Here is a 21,005-nt window from a genome sequence, read left to right as displayed (position 1 = left end):
GTTTTTATTCTTGCCTTCCCTCCTCCCTCACTCCCTGGCAGTCATCACAGCCCAAAGAGACAGCAGAGGAGGATTTCATTAATAAATTTATTTCAATTTTCTTTTCAATGGTGCTGAAATTGTATGCAAATCCATTCATAATTAGGTTTAAAAATTCCATTTCATGGGATAATCAGACTTCAAAAAACTCAATTTTAGTTTTAATCAGATTTTAACAAGGATATTAAGTCCATTTCGTTCAGAAGAGGGAGAAATGGTGAATTTAACACAAAATGTATTCAAGCTTAGCCCTAGGAGATAATTAAATAAAATTAATTTGGCAAGGGTTGTCTGTAAATGGAAATGCTCCAGACAGCAGAGCATGTTTCTGAAGGAAACAAAAGCAGTTCATTACTGTACAGATACAAAGCTTATTGTTCAGACAGAAGGGAATTGCAGCTCTTCCACAACAGCAAGACAACCTGGGCCCTCAAGCTGCCTCTGACAAACCCAGCAGTTTGTGGAGAAGGTAGTTATGTCCTTCTCGTTTCAGCTCAGTCCCTTAAACTCACGTAGCACAGCAAAGAGGGAAAATGCAAGAGACAGCAAACACAAGCCTAACGATTCCAAATTATCAAGTGCAGAAAGGGATAGGAACAACTTAGTGAGACAGCTCCTTCAAACTATGAAGATCCATGTGCAACTTGAAACCATCAGCAAGATCCTTGTCAGATACAATTCCATCAAACCACCCGTAGTGATTTAGTCCCTATACTATAGATCTGAATCCCAACTGAATACCAAAAATATCCTGTTCTCCTTGACAAAAGCCATGGACTGATATGGATGCTACAACTTTGGCAACTGTCCTTCTGATGTCTCAATTCTGAAGGGCCAAATATTTTTTTTGTAGTCTTTACAACCTTGGACACGAAGTGCAGTTCTTTTAACACAGTGTATTAGCAGGTTTCCCTGACACGAGACTACTAACATCCCACAGAACCAGACACTGTCCATGGAAGTCTCTCCTGAAAAATACTGAACCACCCATACATCATGACAACATAAAACAGGATGGCTGACTCTAAAGCCTAGTTAGGAATTTAATTTGTATCCTCCAAAATTTTCCCCAACTTTAGACACTTCAAAGATTCAGCTAGAGAGGGTACTGGGCCATCCTCACAGAACCATCTGAGATGGAAGGGACTTCTGGAGATCACCTAGTCAAACCCCCTGCTGAAGCAGGATCTTGTCTAGACTGAGCTTTTTGCCATGAAAGATTGGAACAGATGATCCTTGAGGCCCTTCCAACCTGGTATTCTATCCTTCTGTGAAACTCTACTGATGTAGACACACCACCATCGAAAATTTAAAAAATAAAAATAATGTAAAATAAAAACAACCAGTACAGGATACAAGACAAACATTTTAGGGGGAAAAAAAAAAAAAAGCTATTTTAAATATTTAAGTACAATCAAAAGAATGACATTGAGAAAGAACATATTTATCTTTAGCAGCCATCATAAGCCTTGTAGACAGGAGCACACACATCTTCCAAGAGCCATGTCTTCCCAATTGGAAAAAAAAAAACAAATTCAGAGCACTTTTTCACTCCTCCTCTCTACCAGCCTTCCAAACGTATCAGTTATTACAAAGTGCCAATTCCCCTTGCCAGGTACTTGCAGACAGGTGAGTGAATAGGTGTTCTGTCACCTTGACAAGAGGGACAGCTATCCAGAATGCAGATGATATCTTTGCCAAAGTCACACTGGAAACCATCAGGGCTAAACAAAAGACTTGTCACAAAACCGGCTTGACGCCACCAACCTGGGCTGCTAAATTTGCAGAAAAACACCTGAAGTCACAAAGCTTTAACTCTGGGAATATAAAGAGCATACACTCAGAAATGTTATTTGCAATCAGTATTAGCCAAACTGAGTTAAAAAAAAATCATAACTAGATTAAAATATCATCTTCTGAAGCAACCCAATAGCAGAGCTGTGAAGTATCACCCAAAACTGTCTAACAAACTGAACAGCTGACTTCTCTAATTGAAGATACTGATACTGAACACACTCTCAGTCAAAGCCAGATCCCGCATTTCTGTTCTTTTTCCAAAAGTTCATAGGATTTCAAGTCCTCACTGAACAGCTCCATGTGTACCACAGAAAGAGAATGATTGTTTCATTAAAACAGAAATGAAATTAACTTGATCAGCAGGGTATAACTGAGGAAAATCCAGACTTTAATATTTCTTCCTACCCAAAAGATTGATCTTCCTTTCACTATAGTGCTCATATCAGAGTATCTCTGGAAGAGAGTTTAAGCAAGTAATGAGAATTCAAAAGCAATTCCAGCAAGAGCAACTTGTGCTGGATAATGCTTCTTGCAATAGTTGTCCATTACTCTCCAAAAGAGGCATAGCAATTCTTAACTTTGCTGACAAGAGAGTTGAGAATAACAAAGAGAAAGAGAGTCAGTAAGGACTGACTCGAAGTGGTACTAGAAGAGGAGAGATGCTAAAGATCTACAGTTAATACATTTCTAGAAAAGCCAAAACTGTACCTATGTTGGAAGGTGAGGCTCTCTGACAGATCCTACTTCTGTTTATAGTAAGAGGCAACAAAATTTGAGCTGCTTCAATGTGCAGATCTTTAACACACTATTCCAGAATGTATTATCCTCTCACAAGAATGCCATTCTGCAAGAGACATGACTTCATTAGAAGAAACTTTTCGCTGCCAGGTGATGACCAAAATAGGTGCAGAACACATTGAAAGGCATCAGCAGCCACTAGGCAAAGAAAAAAAACAACACATTTGAAAAAATAAGCCTTGCCAATGAACTCTCTGCATTTTACATCAGTGGCAGGGAAGGAATGAATGCTCCATACACCTCCACCTCTTAACTGCCTTGGGCATGTGGAAGAATTGGGCATGTTTTATCTTCTTTCTCCTGAAAAGGCCTGGCTCTGTTTCCTACAAGCTATTCAACCCCACAGAAAGCTTCACTTGAAAACAGGAGCTCTGAGCTCTTACTTCAGCCATCCAGGTCAGCACTTGGAAAATAACCTCCAAACACTGATTCCAGGTGGTTCACTAAACACAGGGAGCCACCCAGCCCCCAACACCTCCCATCTTCGCTTTAAAAATGGGAATCTTTCTAATTATCTCAGGCCAAGTTCTCTTGACAGCCTGGTGCAGTGTCTACTGTCATTCCAGGCTGGTCTTGCTAGCTTATGGTTTTTCCTCATTAGATCAGGGATAATACAGACACACACCAAACCAACCTGTATAAAACTTCATAGTACAATACAAGGAGGAAGGAGCAACCACACACTAAAATTGAATCACAAGGTTTAGACAAAAAGTAGTTTCATTTTGTCTCAAAACAGAACTCCAAGCATCATTTATATAAACAGCAGCAATTTAAGCAGCTCTCTTCTATCACCTTACAACTTTGCTGCATATTGTTTCAAATAAGAAAGATTATAACTGAAAGAGTATCAAAGCAAAACATTTTCCTATTTATTCTATGCTCCCATCTGCAAGAGTTTTTACTTTTAAAATGACAAGGGGGCAGCAACACCAATTAAAAATCTTTAAATGCTTAAGTACTTAAGTAAATTGTAAAATGCTTAAATAACTTTCATCATGCTGATGAAAGTTAACAAACTTCCACTCTAAAAGTCTGCTTCATGTCCCACACAATACTCTGGATTTTGCTATCTAGACCAGGATACTATTATCTTTGACACTGGACCAGAGATGGATCAGTAAATAATCCAAACCAACATGGCAATTTCTCTGCTATGAGTTATTTTAAAATAAGAAACAACACTTATGTAATCACAGCTGGGTTCAAGAGATCCTTCAGGCACTTATCACATGAATCTTTTAACTCACTAACACTTCAAGTTCACTATGCCCTTTAAGAAACGTTGGAAAATATCGTGGAGAGCTTTTGCTACAAGCCACATTATTTTTTTTCTCCCCAAACAATGCATGAAAGAAGGTATATTTACAAGCATATTCCCTTTAATAATGTACCTTGTGAGGAAAGAGAATATAGCCCAGACAAAGATGTGCTTTGGTCAAAAATATTCACTGGCAAAGAGGCCTCAAGGGAGGAAAGACTGAAGCTTAAGGCCAAGGCTTACATAATAATATCACAAGGCATTTAAGTCAGTTTGTTGGAACTAGGAGCATCTTAAAGATGCTAAAAACTGAAGAAGTTTAATGTTCATACGTTTCAAATTTTCTCCTGCCCCATCTTCATGATGCTTTACTAGCTACCATATTAAGTACAATTAAAACTGAAAATTAGACCTTTCCTGGCTGATCAAGTACAGAGTGTGGCCCTGCACTGATGAGAAACCACAGACAAGTGATTAAAGTAGCACCTTCCATTCAGCCCTATCATCAGAAATACAAGTCCTTGCCATAGGCATTGATGAGCTTGAGCACTAACCAGGAGTGAAACATTTTCAAAACACCAATCAAGACAACCTGCAACAAATAGGCTCAGAAAAGCTTCTCAGATGATACAAATCACATTTTGGTCTTATCTACACTGGCAGATAAACTCTTCTTACCAGTTCTGCAAATTTTTCAGAAAACTGCTTATTTCTCAACATGAACAAAGGTCAGCTGTTCTCATGCTTCAGGTTCCTGTCCACAGTTGCTGCTGTGTAGGAAGAAAGATGAACATGGTCCACTCCTACTCACTGAACTCCCCCCTCTTTCCCAACTGCAGTTTTCAGAACCCCGGTGTTAAATAATTCCAATTCCAAACCAAAATTAACTGCTCCACACCTCATAATATTGAGAATCAACAACCACCCACCACATTGTAAACAAGTACAATGTTTTCTAGTCCTTGTAGTCCCTTCTTCTAGTCCTTTCCACTTTATGTTCTACATTTTACAAAAGAACTTGGTATGCAATTCCCAATTCCACAGAGCCTTGTACTTTGTTTCACTGAATTTTGTCCCACTTCTTTACTCTAATCCTTAGGGTCACTCAGTTCTGCATATCCAGCTTTTGTGTATTCATGAATCCTCTGAACTTGGCATCATTAGCCAAGTTTTATCAGCACACACCAAGTTTTTGCACCAAAACCATTAATAGAAATACTACATAAAGCAGATCCTAAGGCTCATCTTTGAGGAATTCTACTTATCCTTGCATTTTCATTTCAACAATACTGAATCTATCCCTGCTTAAACAATTCTTTCTACTCCCTATGACTCTTTTATTAATTTCCATCTTCTCCCACATGGCTCATACTTTCCCAAGTGACTCTCTCGATCAACTATTTCAGTGAAGTTCAAACAAATACGATCTACTGTGTTTTATTTGATAAGATAATCAATTATCCAAACAAATAAAGCTGTTCCATTAGCCTGGCACAAACCATCTTGGCACTCCTTGGTCCAATAAAGAAGGTAGGTTCCTTGCACTGTAAATAAAGGCCACGCCCACTAGTACATGGGAGTAGCACAGTATAAGAGATTGAATACTTACTGAAGCATTTTGGTTTGCTTCTATTTAGAAAAGTCCTGTGTGGTTTTGAAAAGACTCTGGGAAAAGGCACTGCTATTCTGAAACAAAATCATCTTCAATAAGTATGTAGAGGATCCATTTTTACATTTTTGTTTCAAAAGTTTCCCTGCAAAAGCAAAACTTTGGGGATAAATGAGGTATAATACACTGCACATCTAAGGAAGAGGGAGGGCACAACACATCCACAGGCCCAGCAGAAAATTTAGAACTAGAATACTGAAAGATGCTAAAATGGAAATGGAAAGGTAAAATTAAAAATGAACTAGAGATTGCAGTGGTTATTGGGTTTGTGGAAATGACCAAATGAGAGGCTGAATAAAAATCAAGCATGAGCGTTTGAGCTCTCTGATAGTAGGAAACCATCTCCTTGCCAATTAGTGTTTCCTATTTAAACAATAATTTCACTTTAAGGCAAACAAGACAGCTCAGGGTAAGGAAAGTGGCTCTTTATAAAAGTGTCAGTATTTTTGAAAGCTTCTCCTTCACAGCCGAGTGAGCACCTAAGTTCAACCCATTTACACATAACAGGTCACTACATGCTGTAAGAAAGCAAACTTCTTTTACCCAACTGGTTTTCAACAGCATCTCAAACACCACTTTGCAAGAAATATGGCAGAAACACAAAATGAATCATCTGGCTGGGAAGTCCCCCCTGCCAAATCAATCACCTGCTATGCAAAAACACAGCACCAGCACACATTTCTAAAACCACTCCTGATCATAGTGGAAAGAGGGTCTTAAGTTTACTGGTTAGGGAAATGCACCCTGTATTCAAACTGGGACAATGTTCTACATTCTGACAAAAGGAGTCAGTGCAAAAAGAAATAGTATTTTCCAGTAAAAAAGGGTCCACTGGCTCCACTTCCAAAATGAAGTTCTTGTTCCCCTTGTAAGAAACATCTGTCTTTCCCTTTATGTCATTCTCCATACAGTTCCTGTAGGTGAACTACTGAAGTTCCTCAAATTATTCTTCAACAAAGAAGATGGATAGTATGCTGAGCTCCTGTTCAATAGTTTGCTCCATCTTCAGAATGCTAGATCTGTGATCCCAGAAAGGCAGTTTCCTTAACTGCTCCCAGAGCTTTGAAATGCAAAGCAAGGACAGACATATTTTTGATGTGAGCTTGCTCACTTCTCACTGATTGTCTGATGATACATTACAGCCTCAGTCTGCCTAGATGTCAGGTGCTCATCCATTATGTTTTACACTCTTCCTGTTTCCTTTAGCATCAAGACTTATTAATCTGATACAGTCAAATGGAAATAAAAGCATTAATGGTAAAGGAGAAAGTACAGTAATATTTTTTAACATGAGAGGTAAGTACGGTGTTTCTGGAGAACATTAATATTGAACATGAAAAGATGGCAGGAAGATTTGCCCAGCATTTCAGTGAAGCACTGGAACAGACCCGAAGTATTATAAGAAATCTGTGAAAAGATGTGCCAACAGTTGCCATATTAAAATTAGGTGGATCAACATCCACTGGCAGAAGACTACTCTCCAGCTGAATTGCAGATTTGACATCAGGCTTCCAATGATGACATTTAGATCTGTTACTCCCTTCTGGCACCCAAATATGGCCTGAAGTCTCCCAAAACTGCCTTCTGACTACCCTGAAAACTGGAGCTACAGCTTTTGAGATGACACTGAAACATTTTCTCTCCACCACACGCACAAAGCATTCTGTCAAGGAAAGCTAAAACATAAAGCACTATGAAAGTGAAGAATAATGTACATTTTAACATAACAGGATAACTAAGAACACAAGAGCTTAAAGCAATTTTCCAGCATATGCTGTATATCAAATTCAATAAGCAACAGCTTCCTCCAAGACTTCTCTATGTGAAGAAAAGAATGGTAGCTTCAATACACATACAATTATTGGAAGACAACCACAGTTTTCTCTTGGAATTTCTACCTCACTCTCTTCAAAGATCCCCTTTGGAACTGTTCAGGCATTTCTCCCTCAAGATGTGAAATGCTTCTAAAGCAATACTTTCATCTTTTACACATACTAAGTCCTAAAAATACGAAGCACATAACCTTTATTTTTAAATAAACACAATTATCATCGTCATGATCCCTTCCAACCCCAGCTGCTCATCACCACTTCCTCTGCCCAGCTTTGGAACAGCACGAGTGTTGATGCACTCACACAGTAAAACTGATGAGAGAACCCATGTGGTTTAAAACTGTTTTCCATTCCAGGTCACTTTTTGCTATGCAGGATCCCTCTTCCAGCTCACAGAACCAGAGAAGTACCAGGTAGAACAGACACTTGAGTCAGAAGCCCCAACATGACACAAATGGCAGAACTGCTCTGAGTCCAGACTAACTTGTCCTGGCAGAACCACACAAGAGAAATTCACAGAACATGCATCCCTGTGTAGAAGGCAGCAGAAAACCCTATTTTAAGGGATTTTGCAGAATATTAGTGACCTGTATACTTTGTCCCTCTTCACAGCCTGAATTCTTTAACATTTATCAAACCCTCAACATCAGTGCAAGGCAAATATTTTAATGCCAAAATTAAGCTCTTAAAAGCCACTGTGAAGTGTAGTACTGTGGCTATACAGGAAAACAACTGATTATTTCCATGATGTAAGCTGAGACCTTGTAACTATAAAAGCTTCTCTAACAAGCACAGCTTCCTTTTTTTGTTTTATGTTGTTTGCTAGTGGTTTTGTTTTTTTAATTAGTGATTCCCCATACATGGTGTTTATCTCCCTTTTTGGTGCCCTGGGAATTCCCACTGTGATGAGACAGCTTGCTTTACACTGGGAATCTCATAAACAGCAGTCATGCAATTTTCAGTATGTTCACTGATCATAAATTACAAATATTTTAAAAAATAAACCAACACCTTAGATATACAAAATGAAGTTTCAATCTCCTCATGCTATGCTAATTCCAATTTTCTTTTCCAATTAGGGATTTAGCTGTGAAGCAGGGGGCCATCATTAACCAACCTAGACAGCTCCCACCCTCCCCAAAAAAAAAAAAGCAAGCCTGACAGAAATTAGCACTTCAGCTCAGGTCAGTGCTACCATTTCAGACAGCAGCAAGTATCAAACGCTTTGCATCAGATCAGTTTCTTCCTTGGTGACAAAAGACCAGAGGGCTACAACAGGCTACTTCCATAAAACTACTGGCTTTAATTATGGAGTGATCATGCCAGAATTATGGCATTACTGGAACTAGCAACATTAGCCCCTAGTCTTGTCTTGATTGGTTGCAGTTAATTAAGTACCCAGAAACGCATATGAGCAATTCCAATTATTTCAACATGCACTGCTCTGTATATCTGTCAACAGACATTTGTTGTTTTTTTTAAAACCAGTAACCATTTATTCATAATGGATATTCAGAGAAAGGTAAATTACTACCTTGTGAGAAAGGAGAAGATTATGAGCTTCATTCAGTACTGCAAAAATATTCAATGCCTTGGATGGAAGAGAGTGCAGAGTAGCTAAGCATAGTTAATCAAGATTCAAAAAGGAAAGTAGAGAATGCCAATATTCTCCCTTCTCTTCTATTCACTGGGGAAAAAAGAGCACTAATCCACCACTAAATGCAGAATCAGAAAATCTGATTCCCTTTTCCCTCCCTCTCTCCTCCTTTCCCCCCCCAGCTCCAAAAGCAGAATCTGCATAGCAGGACTTCCCGTACTGAGTGTAGCACCTGTGTAATTACAAATTACAACTGCACTAACCGCTGTACTAAATAGAGATGCCTGCCACTTAATTAAACCCTTTCTTAGAGAGGAAATGCATACACATTCACACCATCTCCTCTTCGTAATTGGTCTCAGACATGGCAGGAAGCTAGTCCCCAGGATTTGTCAGCCAGCCCACAGATGTTTCAGGAAGAAAACCAGGTCAGCATTCCCAGGTTCACTTCTTTGGCGCTAGGTGACAGGTCAGCAGATCAGCGTCTGCTGTCTGCAGTTGGCAGGCTCCACTAGAAGATGGTCATTAAGTGTTGGCCTGAATTCCTGTCAAATCTGCACTTCTCTTTACAGGCCTGGGCAACAAGCAAATGAAACAGCTACAGCAGCTTAATGGGATATCTTCACTGAAGCCAACTAAATTCACCCTCACAAACTGAAGGACAACTAGAGGTACTCTCCAAACCCATGTTTCATTAAACCTAAGGGTCCCTCCCTACACCACAGGCATCAGGGGTCTGAGACCTGCTTTCCAGTATAACCACAATTAGATGCAACTCAAGAGCATCCAAGAGCATGACTGGACCCTGTAAGCAACACAGAAGAGTCCAAGCACATTATTTTTCTTTCTGATACATCAGCCTCACCTTTAATTTCCATACTGCCTTCCATGGCCCTTCAGAAAAGGGCAGCTGATCTCTCCATTGCTTCCTTTGATAGGCATGGAAAGAAGGAAAATTTTTCAGAAAAGTAACATGAACTAGATCACTTGCTTTATCTTCCACACACAAACACTGAGCCTGAGCTGACAGTACTATTTGCAACAGAAAATTGTGCCCTGAAAAGAAAATACTTCCTTAAACAGGTCATTATCTATATATTTGACTGCTTTCCAATCCCTGATTAACACCAAAAAAATCTATCACTGATATAAAATAATTCTGCTGTGAATACAAAGATCTTCAAGCCCAGCAGGTGAACACATGAAAACTTCTTATGGTCACCACGTCCAGCTCAAATTAAAAAACAACACCAAACCAACAAACTCCACATCAAATACTACAATTTATTCTCTAAAAAAAACCAAAAACAAACAAACAAACAAAACATGCTTGGACCAAAACTCCTCTGAACCTGTTGCTTGCAGTCTGTCAGCCTTCACAAATTTGTATAACTTCCCAGCAAAACAACCTCAGCCTTTCAAAACTTGCAATCTTCTGCCACTTATGGATAAACACAAAGACAAACTGAGCATTAATGCTTGTCAGCTGCTATCAACAGCTACCAGTATCTTCAGTATCTGACTTACAACCACCTCATCTTTAAAACATTCCTGAGGCACATCATTTTGCATCGTTCAGTATTCCAGGCTGTATCTGCTTACAGACAGCAACATCACCTTGCTAATTCATTAGAGGACAAAGGCAACACCAGCCAAACATTGACAAGAAGCAGCAAAACAACCTCACAGGACAAGAAACCACATTTTGTGTTTGGGCATCTTCTACATGCCTCAGAAAGGAAAGTCAGAATAATCAGTGTTGCTCCCAGGGATACAATTCTGTGGTTAGGGGTGGGGAGAACAGAACCAGAGTTTGAACGACTCTTAAACACCACAAAAGGAAGAATGTGTGGTGAAAATGTGAATTTTACAGATTAGGCTGGAGAAACACTCTGCACTGCTTGTCATTAGAGAAATACACAAAGTCTCTCAAACCAAGTTATCACCCTAGGTACTAGACAAGTATAAAGTGATTGCATGCATGTAGCATTAACTGGATTGTAACATAGCAGCAACAATGAACAATTTTCCTTAGAGTAGCTGACCCTTCTTAAGGTGCCCAGCTGATGGTTAAGACAGGCTGAGCCCGCCAGAGTGGAGCAGAAAACCAGTTTCCTTCAGCAGCAGGAGAAAGGATGCCATCTCGTGGGTGGTTTTGCACACTGTCATCCAGATAAACCACCAGCCCTCCCTCACAAACAACCTTCCAGAAGTATTTTTCTGTTAAAATACATATTTAATGACAGTCAACAAAAGACCTGGAAAATATCTATAAGCTAATGGTCCAACTCTGAAAAAACAGTCAAGTCTGTCACGATTAACATGGTTTTTCAGTGAAGATGGTCAACAACTGAATTACACAGATACCCGATTCTCAAGAAGAGGAAACTACATCAGTAAATCCTGGAGTACAAGAAGCTTGTTATTAGGAAAGTGTTGAGAAAAAATCCTACAATAGCCCTACCCGAATATCCTTTTCAAAGACAGTAAACTCTAAAATACCAGAAAGGAGCCTGTAAGAAGGCTAGGAAAGACCTGTTTCACATGACCATCTAATGATAGGACAACAGGTAACAGTTTCAACCTAGAGAAGGGTGGATTTAGGTTGGACATGGGGAAAAAGTTAACATGAGGGTGCTGGATCACTGGAACAGGTTGTCTAGAGAAGTGGTGGAGGACCCACCCCTAGAGACATTCAAGGTCAGGCTTGATGGGGCTCTGAGCAACCTGTTCTAGTGTGAGATGTCCCTGTTTATTGTAGGGAGGGTTGGACTAGATGACCTTTAGAGGTCCCTTCCAAACCCAAGACATTCTGTGATTCCATAAATAAGACTTCATACCGGCAAAGCAAGAATTTCAAAATTTTTTGTTTTTTCCTTTTACAGTTGAAACCAAATCCTACAGCAGGAATATCAAGTCAAAGTGACACATGACAAATGTATTAAAATCTCTGGCAGCATAACAGTAACATGCAAAAGAGACAAGACAAAATTACATCCATGATAAAAGACAGCCAACTAAACTGAAAAGTAAGCAGTAAGAAGATTGATATCAAAAGGACATATAATTAATCACAAAAAAGAATGTGTAGATTCATAATGTGTATCACGAACCATAAATAACTATGTTTTTTACTATTTTATTATCTGACTATCGTGCAAAGTACATTCTATAATGTTTGTAGAAGGCAAGCATAAACCCAAGGGCAGATTCTGGAAAGAATACTGCACAACAACACAAACACAGCTACATGCTCTGGAGCTAAAGCTGTCCTTGTTTCCATAGTTTATGAGAGCAAGAGGAAAACACAAGTGGAGTTCAGAACTAGCAAATGTAAGATCAGCCTTTGAGTAAACTGTTAATGAATTTGTTTTCCCCAAAAAAGGTGAAGCATTATCAACACTCTTTCACAGTTACCAAAAAGAGACTAGTACTAAAACAGCAGAATTACCACTTCACTGCTAAAAGCTGCACCTCCTTTTCAAGTGTTATTACAGAAAATCACACTTGAAATTACACAAGTAGGTCTGATCATAAGCCAATCTGACAAAAAGCCTGCTGGGACCAGGCAATCAGTGAACAGAAACCACCAAGAGCAGACACAGAACAAGCCCTGTGGAAGTGCTGGAGGAAATGAAAAGCCATCTTGTCCTAAAATGCCACATGGTGTATGCACATTCCTCACATCCTCTGTACCAGTGAAGAACAGGATAAGAGAAGATGAGAAATCCTAATGTGTCTCCTTTTCCCCTGCTCATCTAGTTATTAGCAAACAGCACATTGCTCTGTCTCTTTGGGACAACCATCCAACTTGTTCCTATTTTCTTCTACTCTGAAATGAGCAATTAACTGTTCTTAAACTTTCACCAACAGCATAGTCCAGGAGCCTGACTAGGACAATGATCTCATCTTCACAACCCTGACTGAAAATTAATGTAATTCATGCTGTAAGAAAGAAAAAAAGAAAAAAAAGGAGGGGGAAATCATTCAGTTCCACTTGCTACAATTGCATGCAAAAGATGATTTATTTTTTTTTTTCCTCAAGAGCAATTCCCTTTTCTGTGAGAGAAGATGCCATTAATAGCACTAAACAATATGGCCCAATCAAAAACCTAACACTTTGAAGCGAATATTCTGATTTTAAATGAAGGAATTATTAGACTTCAACTGGCAGAATCACTTGGTTCCATTTCTCTCCCACTGGGAAATTACCTCATTAAGCCTTTAACAGCTTGAGGTAAGTAAAAAGCTTTTACTCCACTGATAGAACAGGTTTTGTGAAAAGGCTTCAAACTATTTCTGTCCATTCTTGCTATAGGAGATTCAGCACAATTCCAGCTTCATCTAAATGCAGGTTTCCTCTGGCCTGCCTCTAGAAAGAGAGACATTATCCTCATTAAATGGAAAACACTGAGAAAATTACAGGGGCTTTCCCAAGTTGAATCCAAGTATCTTTTATCCAAAGCAGAAATATGCCCAAACCATATGTACAATATGCAAACACTCCTACTTGCAAACATCCCAGCAGTGTCAAACATAACTTTGTTGTTGAGCATGTTATGAATGGAATAAAGAAACAATTGGTAAATGGACGTTCTATGGTTGGTGTGGCAGCTGAAGACAGTTATTTACAAACAAGCACCTCTCCTTCTGGCATTAAAGAACAACATCAATATTTAAGAGGAAAAGAAGTGCTGAAACACACACCACACAAAAGTATTGCAGCTACAAACAAAACCCTCTGCAGTGGAAGAAAATTATCAGAAGATGCACCATTTCCAGCCTCTCTTTATACCACACACATATCAGAGACCACACACAATCTGGTTCAGATGTCAGAAAGTTGTTAAGTAACAGTACACAAAGAGACTAGCTGGTGTTACAAAATACTATTAGGTTGGGTTTTTTTTCCCCCTCCCACAGTTTATTCCATTTCTCTTGCTAGACAAAATAATTACCTTAACAACTGTTCTCCAGCTGCTTTAGGGAAGAAAAGTCACAACAAGAAGATCTGGTGATTTATTTTGATATCCGGATTCCAAATAAATATTTACAACAAATTGTTACAAGTAACATAAGTTCTTTTCTAGACATAACCTAAAATTCTTAAAAGTTCACTTACTGAGCTAGCACAATCTCTAACCAAGCATGAATGTAGCCGTACACAAGAACCTCAAAGAACTCTAAACTGAACCTTGGCCTCAGAGACATTGGTCAAGCTGACTTGGTGAAAAACATTTATTAGCTCCCAAAAATACTTTATAACAGTTCATATCTTATTGTTCTCATATATAATCAAAAGTACTAGAGTTTCAAGATGAAGAAGAAATAGCAAGAAAGCATGACCAACACACTTCAGGTATGGGATGATTAAGAGGAGAGGAAAGTGGTTTAAAAGTTTCAGCTCCTTCCAGAGCTTTGAGCACATACCTGATATTCAAGCCAAAGTTCTGGTCCACCTTCTCCCAGCTTTTTAATTTTCCCAGAAGTTTCTAAAGTAGAGATGAAAAGAAGAGGTAAGAGATGACGAATTAAGAGACACAGACTAATGTTCTAACAGCTTATTCTCCACATTTTTCTCATAATCCTCCATTCAAAGTCAGTGTCTTTCCTTCCCCTCCTCTGGATTTCATTATCTTCTTTTGGTTTGTCAGTCTCCAGCTCTCACTAATACTTTCCCTGTCACCACAGCTCTGTGACACACAGAACCTGTGTTACATTTCAGCAACTATAGGTTATCTAACCCTGTGAGCTACCATCACTGTACTAGAGTTTGGTAGACTAGACTCTTGGCAGTGAAGAAGAAGAAAACAAGCTGTAGTCTCAATACCAGTTCTGTAGCAGCTGAAGTTTCCATTTCTCTACTTCCAGTTTCTCCTACAGCTTTTTACTTTCAGTCAATACCAGATAGTTTTTCTAAATCTGATCAGACATCAGTGTAGTTCTGCAGATCAACAAGTTTACACAATCTCTTGACAACTCACTGTATGCTTGATATAGGGTGAGATGGAATCAAGACTATTTTGTTCATCTGAGACCACATTCTGGCCCTACTAGCACTGCCAGCAGTCGAGGTGAGTATCATGGTTCTTACCACACACCTGTTCAGCAGCACCACTTCTGGGCAGAGCTTAATGCCAAAAGAAAGCATTTCCAGCAGAAGCAAAAGAACAGCAAGGCCACAAAAGACACTATGATGAGATTGTTCCTTACTCAAACTCTCCAGCTGAACAGTAGATATTTTGTTTTTTTCACCTTCATTGCCATATCTCCCCTCATACTGACATCTAAGTTTGGGAATGCCTGGTTCCAACCCATTCATTAGAATAGGTATCATAGCTAATACACAACACAAGAAGTCCCTAAAAGAACAGGCCACAAAGGAAACCCCTACTCTGCTCGTCCACCAAATGTTCTCAGCTTCTCACCTCGTTTTCCAATTCAACAGTCACTAGCTGTGCTTGCACCTTCTCATAGCGTTCCAGTTTTCTTTGGAGACCTTCTACCTCCTCTTTAAGCAATCCATTATTTTCTTTCATTTCTCTGTAGGAAAGAGAGCCATGCAACTCAGTTAACTCTCACAGACTCCCAGATACACATGGAATTACAAGGGAATCCAATGACATTGAGCAGACATTATGGCATTCAACCCACTCACTTCTATAACCTTCGCTGCAAAGAAAAAAACCTGCAGCTTTATTGAACTGATTTATTTCTACTCTAAGTGCCATCCTAATTATGTCCAAACAACCTGAAGTTTTATATCTGCTTTACTGATTGGAAAAACAGCATGAGGGGCAGCAAAGGACTCCCAGCTGTCATCTTCAGTCAGGCTGAATGCAGGGCTGGAGCACAGCAAGCAGCAGATATTCATGCCTTTTGAGTACTCTGTGATGGGTGAACAAACATTGAGACTGCTTGCTTGTACTTTAACAGAGGTGTGCAAGGGTGAGATAAAACTGCTTAAAATATATATATGACCTCTGATTTGTTGATACCGTGTTTCTGTGCACAAAAAATAAGCATGAGAAAAAATTCCAAGATAAACAATTTAGAACTATAATTAAAAACTAGCAAGAAGAAAGCCTAGGGAAATTATTTAATTTTAGAATAAGAAAAAGCTGGCAACATCAGTTGTGTAATTTAGGCTTTTCTCCTTTTCTTTTAAAGATGCACCAGAATTTGGAAATCAGATCTACTCAAAAAAATATATTTAAGGCAAGTTCAATCATAGTACATAGAAACTCAATTTTTCAAATTAATTGTCACTTCAGAAACCCAGAGAGTCTACTCTACCAAGGGCTTGATCAGAGTACTTTAGACATTTAAACAAACAACCTTCCAAACATTATGCTGGAACAACAGGCCTTTAAAATAGCGGTAACAATCACTAAGCAAAAACATTTATTATAGAAATGTTCAGCTGTCTCTTCTCTGTGCAGGGATTTCTTTCCCAGACCTGTAGAGAGTTTATCATTATCTTTAAACATTGAATTTTGTTCTAACAAACAGGTACCACCATCCAGAAGGGTCAATGCATTCTTGCTGTGTTAAGGAAGATTACCCAGACCTTGTCCAGTCCTCTCACCAGTACCCATCACAGCACTTCATACACAGTATTTCTATGAAATATTTATACTTCCCACTCAAGTTTCCCATATGAAAGCCCAACAGAGTGATTTGAAACTGCATCTAGTGCAATTGTAGCAAGGAGAGAAGGATACAAGATAACCCTCTCAAGGACTGAGCCCTTCTTTCACCTGAAATACGCATTTTCCTCCCTGAGTTGGCGCAATTCTCGCTCCATTTTTGGGAAATGGGCCAGTTCTGCCTTCATGTTCTTAACAATTAGAGCATCATGTTCTTGCTGGGAGAACTTCTGTTCCAGATCCTGGAAAAGGCGGGATGATAAGAGGACAGCAATGAGTAACCTGGAACTCACAAGAGTTACTTCTCCATTGTACTTCTGAAACTCAAGCCAGTGACTGGAATGAAGCTGGAAGGGAACTCAGTAAGGCACCTGGCTCCACCCATTGCTCGAAGTGGGGATGACTCCTGTTCCACCTGTAACACCTGGGCTGGCCTCTTCTCTACACCTGTTTACCCTAGGTTGATAACAAAAGGATCTCTGCTAATCATTAAGAGGACCTTCTGCTATTGATTAAACCTAGTCTGTGATTTTCTTGTCCTCTATCCCTCAGCCAATGAATTGTAGAGAGGGACACTCAGATGGCCTTCAAGAATTAGGAATGAAAAGGAACATAACTGCGCATTTTAGCATTATGGTAAATGTTACTTTTTTTCCTCAAAAAAAAAAAAAAATTTAGAGCTGTACTTCAGTCTGATATCCTGTTTCCTGATCTTTCAATGGATGAGGTCTCTTCTTGCAATCACAGAACTGGCAGTGAGGGTGGCCTTCAATGGAGCTTTACCTTTCAGCAACCACAGGCAATGCCACTACCAGCACCTGCTCAACCAAACTAACTCTCCACATTTACCTCTTCCAGGAAGATAAGCCAAGTGAAAAAGATACTCCCACCCACCGACATGTTAATTTGAAAGGACATAAAGCATTTCTTACATTTAAATCAGTGAAGTTTTGAAAGCTTTGCAAGTCATTGCACTTTCTAAAAGAACTAAAGAAAACTCCAGAAGAAGGATTTTCTGGGAAGCAGAAAAATATTTTTTTCTGAAAAATAATTGTAGCTGCCAGATTCATCCTCCACCATTTGAAAATATGCAATTGCTTTAGAAGCAATCTTGTGCAGAGCAATCTTGTGCTGTGGCACAAGAGCCAACAGAGCTGTTCTCAAGAGCATGGCATAAGGCTATAGAGAAAAGCATGGGTGGATTTTTTTTTCTCAATCAACTGATACAAAGATGAAAAGTGTCATTGTGGAAGGGTCTAATTATGGATGGCCTGCCCCATCCGATTGAACATAGCCAACTTCAGCTCTTCCTGGCCACTATGTCACATTTTTATAAGACAAACTAACCTTTTATTTCTGCAATAGTAATTTAAAAAACAAAACAAATTGTTCTGTTCTTCCATGGAAGAAAGTAAAATGTAAAGCTTTACAGAGGCCAAAAAGTTTCCTACCTTAATCTTCTGTTCATACTCTGCCAGTAGAGATTGTGTTGCTTGCAGGGTCTGGATTTGCTGACTAGCCTCTTGCCATTTCCTATTAGATGGAAAAACATGAGGCATTTAGCACCCAGGAACCACATACCAGAAATAACTGACATACAGAAGCATCTCTGACAAACATTTTCTAATACCACTAATATTACTGTTACAGAAGATTCTCTCTCTCACAGTTTAAGACTCATATAATCTCCCTCTAATTTAGAGGCAAACCCACCCATTTTAATAAAGAGATGCATCCTGAGAAATATCCAGAAATCAAGGCACCTTAACTCTGACACCAACAATATACACTCACAGTGAACAAACAGCACCTTTGAAATCAAAAAGTTGAACCTAGTAAGCAAGGAAAAACACACTCATATCTTTCAACTACCATTCAACTATGATTGAAGGCTTGATATTTCTGTTCTGTTCAGTTTGTAAGTTCAGATTAGCCTTCCCACCCACATGCCTTCTGTTAACCCTCTACCATGAACATGAGACATCACTGAGATTTTAAGTTCAAGTATTTCTGTTTTTCTCAAGGTACAATTAAATTGCACCTCAGAGCTAGTTTCAAGCAACGGTTATAACCTGCACATCCAGATCAAAGAGCCCCTTTGAAGAACAGAAATCAAACACTGTTGAAAGTTTTCTGAGTGATGACAGCTGCAAGAGACTGAAGTTTTGTTTGCCTTTTTCTCCCTACAGTCATTCATCTCCTGCTTACTTATGTTGAACATCCAGCTGTTCCATCAGCTCCTGCTTCTGAGATTCTTGGCTTGTCATCTGCATCTCTTGATTCATTATATTCCATTGCAGCTCTGATATTTTGCCTTTTAATACAGTGATTGTCTGAATCAATGGAAAGAAAGAATAAAGACAAGCCTATGAGTCTCCAAGCTGGACATTATGGATGGTGACAGACAGAAATCATAACCAACTAAAAAGTACAAACATTGAATGTAGAAATAATCCCGTACTCTTGCAAACCTTCAGACCTGCTAACTCACCTCAAAAACAAAGGCAGGAGAAAAATCATTTAGTCACTTTCATCTGTCACCCAAATTGCCATTTCCATTACCTATTAAGTGGGTGACCTCAAACTGGCATGAAAAATACCAAACTTCAAAGCTAGATGATGATAAAAACACAAGTATATAAAAAAGTAAAAAAATTATCCCACAACCATTCCAAATAGATTTTGTCTGGGTTACAAAATTGAAAATGTCTGAGTTTGCCTCAACCAAATACCAGATAAATTATGCTTTCCTTAAAAGTAGAGGCCAGTGGTTTTTAAAATTTTGTTATAAATATCTTAAGTCTGAAGAAAAACCCATAGGTTTGTTACAGATAGCCACTGCTCAGCTCTGTTTAACAACAAAAAAAAGGATAATCTCGAAACACTACATATACAGAATACATATTCTCCATCTCTTGATGGAGAAATATGTAGGGTTCTCATCTTGATACTGACGGATATGGAAGCAAAAAGAACACAGAGATAGAACTGCTGCACACGTTTCTCTCAAGTGGGTTTCTCTCACTTGCCATCACTGTCTCCCTGTTTTCAATCACTGGTAACTGGCATTAAATCAGTGTACCTGCTTTATCACACAGACAGATTTCCAGTCACATCTAGGCAGAAGAAGGCTTATGGACTTATGGTTGAACCTCAACTGGTGCAGGAAACCAAATTAAACAGAACAGTGACAAATTAACTAGCTGTACTTAACTATAATGATACCAGAAAAGGTTGAGAAGATGATCTGTTCCTCCAAAAGAACTGAAATTGTAATCCAAGCCTTCATTCTACAGTGGCACTCATGGACATTTAAGACACCTCGGGAAAACACGCTTTGTCCAAAACTTGGGTCTCATCCACTCTACAGCTCCCCTTACTTCCCTGAACACCTTCCTATCTCATCTCCTCCACCTTTTCCCTGTTCTTTACTCAGTGTCATGTAACCTGACTTCTAAACCTACTTGATGTATGTTGCCTGGCGATTTTTCTTCTCTCCTTCTCCATATCAGCCTAAGAAACTTCTCATTGTTAATTAACACACCAACATCATCTGAACTGCTCATTTGTGTCTGGACTTGGTTAGGTTTTAAACTTTGACAGCAAAGACACACACCACCAGGATTTATTAATTTCCAGACGATAAACACAGTGATGCCAATTTTACATGGTTTTTTTTGTAATTAGAAAGGGCATTTTCAATTCACAAGAACTGCAAAGTCACCTGAAGCTATGAACAGATTAAATTACTCTGTGCTTACTTCATTAGCTTCAGCTAATTTGCTCTCCTTCTCTTGCAGCTTCTTACTCATTGTCTCCATGCTCTTCTTATAGGATTTGTTCATCTCAATTTGTTCTTTCAGTTTATTTTCAGCTTCTGTTTCCCTCTCCTGATACTGCTTGATGCGTGTGAGCAGCTCCTGGTTACGGTCGGCCTCTCGCTTGCAAAGGAAGAAAAAAAATGCAAAAGAGACATAAGAAGAAAGTAGCACAAAGGAGAAGCCACTTTTGTTTCTCCTGCCTCCATTCCTCACTACTGTGGTCACCAAGGCATCACCATGAAGTAATGTTACTCAGACCATAGCTTTAACTTTTGCACCAGCAAGGGCAAAAATCTTACGAGCAGCAACTCAATGTCAAGGAACTACCCAGAGCAACTGAGCTACAACATTAAGAGAGAGAATCTTCCAGAGATCTTAGATCAAGACAGGGACAGGAGAATACAGACATGGCTTCACCAGACTCCTCTACACACTCTCCAGTGAATCAAAGATGAAAACATCTGATGCTCCAATTTAAAGCTAACCCATGCATAGAAAATTGACTTTCAGGAACTTGGATCTCAATAGTTGGGTTAAGAAGA

General features: G+C 39.1%; 1 protein-coding gene across 1 annotated transcript in view; it reads right to left on the bottom strand.

The window, feature by feature from the left end:
* MAD1L1 (mitotic arrest deficient 1 like 1) overlaps positions 1 to 21,005 on the bottom strand; it is a 347,925-nt gene that overhangs the window by 322,413 nt on the left and 4,507 nt on the right. Inside the window, exons 4-9 of the mRNA XM_051632510.1 lie at positions 20,404 to 20,583; positions 18,851 to 18,975; positions 18,094 to 18,175; positions 16,754 to 16,884; positions 15,422 to 15,536; positions 14,424 to 14,485 (exon numbers count right to left, since the gene is read on the bottom strand). Of these exons, the coding sequence (XP_051488470.1) occupies positions 14,424 to 14,485; positions 15,422 to 15,536; positions 16,754 to 16,884; positions 18,094 to 18,175; positions 18,851 to 18,975; positions 20,404 to 20,583 (695 nt within the window). The remainder of the gene's footprint in view (positions 1 to 14,423; positions 14,486 to 15,421; positions 15,537 to 16,753; positions 16,885 to 18,093; positions 18,176 to 18,850; positions 18,976 to 20,403; positions 20,584 to 21,005) is intronic.

Source organism: Apus apus, chromosome 14 (assembly GCF_020740795.1).
Source record: "Apus apus isolate bApuApu2 chromosome 14, bApuApu2.pri.cur, whole genome shotgun sequence".
In the NCBI taxonomy this organism is placed as follows: Eukaryota; Metazoa; Chordata; class Aves; order Apodiformes; family Apodidae; genus Apus; species Apus apus.
Note: the sequence above shows the minus strand (reverse complement) of the source record. Positions and strands in the feature narration are given on the sequence as shown.